Genomic DNA, 7,111 nt, shown 5'->3' on the forward strand with positions numbered 1-7,111 from the left:
AGTCCTAAGAAATCCACCAAGAATAATAATAATAATAAATGAGTTCAACAAGTTTGCATGATATAAGACCAAAATATGAAAGTCAGTTGTATTCCTGTAAACTAGTAATAAAAATATCAGAAAGCACAAGCAAACAATGCCATTCAGAATAGATAGTCCATCTTCATACATCAGAAGACGTAGTCCCAAAATACATCTATAGATTGAATACACTCTCCATCAAAATCCCAAATAGCTTTTTTTTTTTTGCAGCAATTGAGCATTAATCCTTGTGGAAATGCAAGGGACCTGAGACCAAAATAAACTTGAAAAAGAAGAACAAAGTTGGAAAATTTACATTTTCCAATTTTAAAAGTTACTGCAAAGCTACAACTAAGACAGAGTAGTACTGGCATAAAGATAAACATATAGATAGATGGAATGAAACTGAAATCCCAAAACTAAGCACCTATACTTACAAATTAGGGTAAGCATGTAATAGTGTTAACCAAAAAGTCATTTTCAAAAAGTCACAATAAGATTGCTGTGACAATGAAGTAATAAGTTGTTTGAACTTAAAAAAATTCAACCATATTATATATGCTCAATTGCATATTGTTCCTAAGAATATAGTTATTCCCTTGGGGTGAAACATGGTTTTGCTCAATAATGCATCCACTGGAACAAATATATATATATGTACACATACATATAATTTTCAAAAATTTACAGATGTGGTTAGAGTCCTATGCTCTATTTCATTTTCATTTCTCTTCTCCAAGGAATATTTCCTTTTAAGTTGATGTCTATGCTTCCTCTAAGTTTTTATACTTTTATCATATATGCATTATATATGCAGATGCACATAAATTACAAGCTAATATTGTGTGTAGTATGTGTCCATGTGCATCCTTCTGCATCTTGCTTTTTTCACTCAACAATATGTTTAAGATTATTCCAAGAATATATTACAGTTTATTTTGACTGTTTCCCTCTGATGCTAATTTAGGTTGTCTTCTCGTTTTCCATTTTTTCTATTATAAATTATATTGCAATGAACAACCTTGCAGGTACAAGACATCAGGATACATACCCACAGTAAAAACATATGAGCATCTCCAATCTCAGTAACTCTTGGCAAGCTGTTCTCCAAAGTACTAGTATCAATTGGTAGTAAGGCCCCCAGGTTATTAGATGTCTCTATTTCTCAAATCCTCTACTGCAATTAATTCTACTGGACATTAAAACTGTTGCCAATCTTATGGCTGTTGTTTTAATTTTCATTTTCTTAATTTCGACTAAGGCTGAGCACCGTTTTTTTGTGTTTACTTGACATTTATCTTCTATAAACTGTCTACTCCTCTCTTTTAATTATGTTTATATTAAGCTTATCCTTTTCAAATTATCTTTTATTTGCAGGCTTATCTGGGTTACTTTTTCACTCCTTTTTGTGGTATCTTTTGATAAACAGTGCTTCCATTTTAAAGCAACCAAATTTATTAATCATTTCTTTTAGTTTTTAGTCAAATTTATTAATAATTTCTTCTGGCTTACACTTTTGTATGTTAATAACTCTTCCTCTACCCTATCATAAATAGATTATCTGATATTTGTAACTGTAAAGTTACTTCCAGCTCCAAGGTACATGCCCTTGGAACCCAACCAGGGACCCTTCAGTCCAAGGGCCGACAGTCTAACCACTGACCCAAACTAGCTTGGGCTGGTTAGATTTTTTTTTTTTAGCCTTCTGTTCTTCCACAATTTTTTTAATGATCAGCTGACCAAATTCCTTTTAGATTTTTTTTTTTTATCCAGAAAACCTGCTTATTTTTATCAGCTCTAGTAGTTTGTCAAGATAGTTTTGAATCTCCCATGTAGCTAATCCTATAGCAAGTAAAATGGCAATTAGATTTTTATCTTACTTGTGTGCTTGCGAGTACCTCCAGTAGAATGCTGACTAAAAACCGTTATAGTGACCATTGTGGGATTGTTTTTAACTTTAAAGAGAATGTTTTTAGAATGTCAGCATTAATTCTGAGTCTTGTTTTCTTTCATTCATTCATTTTAAGTATGGTTCATTATATTAAGAAAGTTCATTCCCTTGTATTCCTAGTTTGCTCAGAATTTTTATAACAATAAATATAGTTACCTACTTGTTTTGAAATGAGCATATGTTTTTTCTCCCTATGTTAAAATACAATAATAGATTTTCTAATGTGAAGCCATCTTTCCACTTCTGTGATAAACTTTATAGGACATGATAATTTTTTAATACATTATTGCTTTCAATTTCTGCTACTTATTTTAGTATTTCAAATATACACCCATAAGTGAGATCAAGCTACTACTTTTCAACTTCATGCAAACCTCATAAAATGAGTTAACTTTTTTCTGTTCTTTGCAACAATTTACATAAAGAACAAATGATATGTTCTATATAATTATGGAAGAATTCACCTATCACAGGTCTGGGCCTAATGGATGTGAGTGAAAGTGTGTGTTTGGCTTCTAATTCAATATATTTAATGGTTCTAAGTCTATCTAAATTTTGTATTCCTCCTCAAGTCAATTTTGGCAATTTGTATTTTGTAGGAAATTGCCTAACTCTGTTTTCAAATTAATTGGAATAATCTACTAACATTATTATTTACCTTTAAAACATCTGTCCTCTTGATAGCTACCCCTCCTTTCTATTCTTAATATTGATTGATCTGATACTGTTTTTTACTTGCTCACTCATAGCAAGGTTTGCCTATACTTTCAAACAAGAGCTTTTGGTTTTGTTCATTCTATTGCTTGTCTCTTTTTTTAAATGTTCTTTCTAAAACGTAAATACAAAAGACTATATATAGCATAAGTAGGTATTTTAAGAAATAATAAAATGAAAACTAGAGCATTCACTTTCAAGGTTACAAAATAAAACATTACTGTTATTTTCAAGGGCTCTCCCCAATTGTATTTTCTTCCCTCCCTTAAGAAGATGCAGGTTTATTTTGCTAATTTTGGGCTTTTAAATATATGCAGTCATACGCTTATCGTATACAGCTGAATTTCTTTGCTCAAACTCTGTTCATGAAATTTATCCATGCTGAGTATATAGCAGTAGTTTATTTTCATTGTTGTGTAGTACATTATTGGAAAGAATATACAATTAATTCATTAATACCATTTTCAAAGGGATGATATTCATACGCAGATTTCAGTTATATCATACTTCTTGAAACTAAAAGTGATTTGATACTACATTTGTGCGAATTAGATATATTATTGAAAATAAAGTAAAAATGTTAAGGGATTAGATTAGCAATGATGAACTAATGACTTTTAAAGATACTTTTAAAATAACTTTTATATAAAAGAGTGCCCAACAAAAACTACAACATACAAAAAGACTTTTTAAAAGATTGTCTATTGTAGTCTGGAAAAATAAATTGCTGTGGTTCATTTTACAGTACTACCCAAGTTTTATTAATGGTATTATAGAAGGCTTATCATACAAATCATTAAATACTGATAGAAAAATCTAATGCCGAAAGGAGAGTGAAAACTGAAGATGTTACTTGAGGTTGTTTCACTTTTGTACTGTTGTTCAGTTTTATAGTGAATATACAAGGTAGGCCTCTAAAAGGACACACTTTTTAATACAGGAAAATGAAGCTTAAGTAACTTGAATTTATGGAATGTCTTAAAAATAAAGACATTGTCTTGGCTGAGCTTAATAGTTACGGAATTTTAAATTCATATTTTTCCTATGGACACTGCCTTCTGCAAAATGGGAACATTATCTTCCAAACTCTTATCGCTTCAACTGTAAATTGTAATATTTACCACTCTGTGTTCTCAGTGCGGAGATGATCCTAGTAAATTTCCTTCTAACAAATTCTTTGCGAAATCGGATTCTAGTTAAATGAAAAGCATGATTAGCCATAAGTCACCCCTCAGGTGCCACATACAGAATACCAACTGCCAAGGGAATTACAACAGGCCAAAAAATGTGCCTGGGTTTATATGTAGTAAGTGGTTCAGAAGGTGACTCAGAATCCAGCTGTATCGCAATGAAAGCAGTAACACTCTTCTTTTGAAAAGGTGCCTGATAATGCACCCATCTAAATATATACTAAAACTTTGCCCTCCTTAAGATCATGGGTTTAATATAAACTAGTTCTCATTTACTTCCTTTATTTGCCTTAAGCTTTTTTCACTAACAAAAAAAATAATAACAAACATTATTGTACTCATTTTTATTTTAAAAAGATGAACATGCCAACTGTTATCAAGAACTCCCCAAAAAGGCATTTCTGGTAAAGAAGCCACATTACACATTATTCTCTTTAATGCTACAAAATCTGAAAAGGTAGAATGCCAACTTGTCAACATAGGTTTCAGGTAAAATTAATATAATCCAAGGGGAAAAGCATGTTATGCTATGAAAAACAACACTATTGTAATTCCTTTTGAAGAGCAGCCCTTTTAGCAAAATGATAAATTAACTGTGCCCAATTACATACTATTTCTAATATATAATATATAACAATATAATTCCCAAAGTAGATTTGATGTAGTGGGCAATATTAAGCACATATTTAAAAGAATCTCAGTGTGTGTAACTGAGCAGGAGACATTTAAGCAATTGGGCTAATGCAAATCAGTTTTCACCATCCCTAATAATTTTTGTAGTTAGGAATTTCCCCCATTCCGTTTTTTTTCTTCTTTTCTGTGTGTGGGGGATGAAGGGGGTCATTTGGAAATGTAGCAGTTTAGAGTGGTAAAAGGAGATGCAGGAGAGAAGTGCAAATGGAAAGACTCCTCAACCCAAAACAGAGCTCAGCGGGAAGGCGAACATGTTTCAAAGTCTCAGTATCATGTTAAAGACGTGCTTTGAAGAGCTCTCACTTCAAACGTGGGATTGTTTTTGAAAGCTCCATTAAGGCATCCATAAAATGAAAACTGTTCTTCTAAGGTGTTATGCCATTAGTATGAGGCTGAAAACTTGGTAATCAGATGAGTTAAAAGGAAATACAGACATCTTGTGGTCAACAGAGGTCTTAATTTACCCAGCTGGACAGAAACTGAAGGTGCTCGTAAACTGGGGATTTCAAATGAAAGAAATTATTCTATACGCACTCTCCAGTATTACCGTTAAAAAAAATCTCCAGATAGACTGTTTAATCTAAACCTTAGGAAATTATTTTTAAAGTAATCTTAAACAGGTTTATATACTAGAGCTGATGCTATCTCTAGATTTACAAGCATCTTCTTGCCTTACCACACCCCAATGCCCCTGCCACTGGGGCAGCGCCTTAAAGCCACTCCCTACCCTCCAGGGAATATGAGAAGTCTTGGGAACACGGAAACCTCCCCAGCTTCTTCTCCCCATTCTCCAATCCCTTTCTCAGAGAAAACACTAACTTCGTGCTTTTAAACATAAAAGCTGGTAGCACTATCAAATATATCACAACAGAAGACACTTTGAGAGTTTTTCGTCTTGGGCATTTTGTTGGAACAGTGGCCTGGCAGGTCGACGCGCTCGTTTGTACAATCCTTGGTACATAAATATATCGTAGGTCGTAACTATCAATCCAGCGTTCACAACTCGTTCATTCAACGAGAGAACAAAGCCTGGACCCAGTCTGCCTGCTTGGAGGCAGAGGAGTAGCTGCAATCCCAGTAGCCAAAGTCAACCTATTCCCAAGCCAGGCAGGGCCTCCCGAGGCCGGACCCCACGCCCACCCCTGGGTGCAGAAAGTCTGGGGTCTCCAGCTCCCTTTCACAGCGCGCCCTGAGCGCATTCCGGGTCTCCACTGAAGCTCCGCGCGTAATCGCGCCGTCGGAGTTTCCGCTGTTTTGCTTGATGTCTCCCAAATTCTGGGAAAACTGTCCCTAACTTCCTCTCCAGGAGGGTCTCCTCCTGGGTCGCAGGTTTCGCGGGCACAGGAGAGCCCAGGCTTTGCGCTGAGCTTGCCCAGTCCTCGCTGCAGCCAAAGTAAGACCCAACCTCACTCCAGTCCCACCACCCCACCCACCCTGACCCAATCCCCTCTGCTGCGTCCCAGTGGCCCCCTCACACCGCTGACCCCCAACCCCAGCCCAAACCCAGCCTTCCCACCACTTCAGGCCCCAGGTACCCCCCCACACACACCCATCGGGTGGCTCCCTGAGGTGGACAGTAAGAGCGAGCTGAATGGCCTTCAGGGAGACAAAACCTGCAAGCTGTTTTTGCAGAGGTAACTTCACGCCTCGACCAAGAAGCATCGCTCCGACGCCTCCAAGCGGGAGGGGGGGACGGGACATTCCAGGTGACTTCTCCATTCCAGGTGGCCCTGGAGAGACAGCCCCTGGAATCCCTTCTCACGTCCGTATTTTGCTCACTTTAGGGGCCATGAAATATCTGACCAAAAGCTCCTCCACTCTTTCCACCCAAACGCGCCCCAACCGCAACGGCCAGGCCCGGGAGCCAGGGGAGGAATGCGAACCGCAGCCCCCGCGCAGCCACGACGGCGTCCGCCTAGGCGCCGCGAAGCGGGGGCTCGACCGTGATATTCAAGCAATCCACGCGGGGTCCCAGACACAAAGTTCAGCCCTGGGTCTTCCTTCCTCACCTCCGCGCGCCCAAATTTGGGTTGGTCCCTAAGCCCCAAGACTGAGCTAAACGTCGGTGGTCTTTCAATGTGCTGCGCCCCCTACCCTTCCGGCGGCGGGGACCAGGGCGCACCCCCCGTCTGCCCATGCCGGCCCCGGGGGGCTGCCTGCGCCGCGCCGCGCCCCGGCGCCCCACTCACCACGAGGGTCAGCAGCAGCGTGCACACGGCTCCGCGCAGGGGGCTGCGCAGTTCGGGGGCCGCCATCCCAGCGCGGGTCGGGGTGCAGAGAGGCGAGAGCGCGAGCAGGCGCAGCGGCGGGCGCAGGAGTATGTGGGTCGCCGCGCCGCTCTCAGGCCCGCCTGCCTGCGAGCGTGTTGGCGCCTGGGACGGGATTGGACCAGGAGCCGCCGCGCCGCCCCTCCTCGCTGTTTCTCAAGTTTTATCGCCGCGGGAGCCGCCGGGGAGGTGCCTGAGCCTGCCCCTCCGCTGCCCGGCCGCCGCGCCAAGCCGGCTCTCGGGAAAGCGGTCCCAGGAGCGCGCCCCTGCCCGCG

At 40.0% G+C, this 7,111-nt stretch overlaps 1 protein-coding gene across 2 annotated transcripts in view; it reads right to left on the reverse strand.

The window, feature by feature from the left end:
* Positions 1-6,859, reverse strand: part of DSC3 (desmocollin 3) — a 39,257-nt gene extending 32,398 nt beyond the window's left edge. The window contains exon 1 of one of the 2 annotated variants that reach the window (XM_087819026.1): positions 6,759-6,858. In XM_087819026.1, the coding sequence (XP_087675152.1) occupies positions 6,759-6,824 (66 nt within the window). In that variant the 5' untranslated portion in view covers positions 6,825-6,858. Of the gene's footprint in view, positions 1-6,758 lie in introns of both variants that reach the window. The other variant, XM_087819027.1, reaches the window with a different exon arrangement.
* Positions 6,860-7,111: the final 252 nt, after the last annotated feature.

This window comes from Miniopterus natalensis, chromosome 7 (assembly GCF_054644295.1).
Source record: "Miniopterus natalensis isolate mMinNat1 chromosome 7, mMinNat1.hap1, whole genome shotgun sequence".
NCBI classification, from domain to species: Eukaryota; Metazoa; Chordata; class Mammalia; order Chiroptera; family Miniopteridae; genus Miniopterus; species Miniopterus natalensis.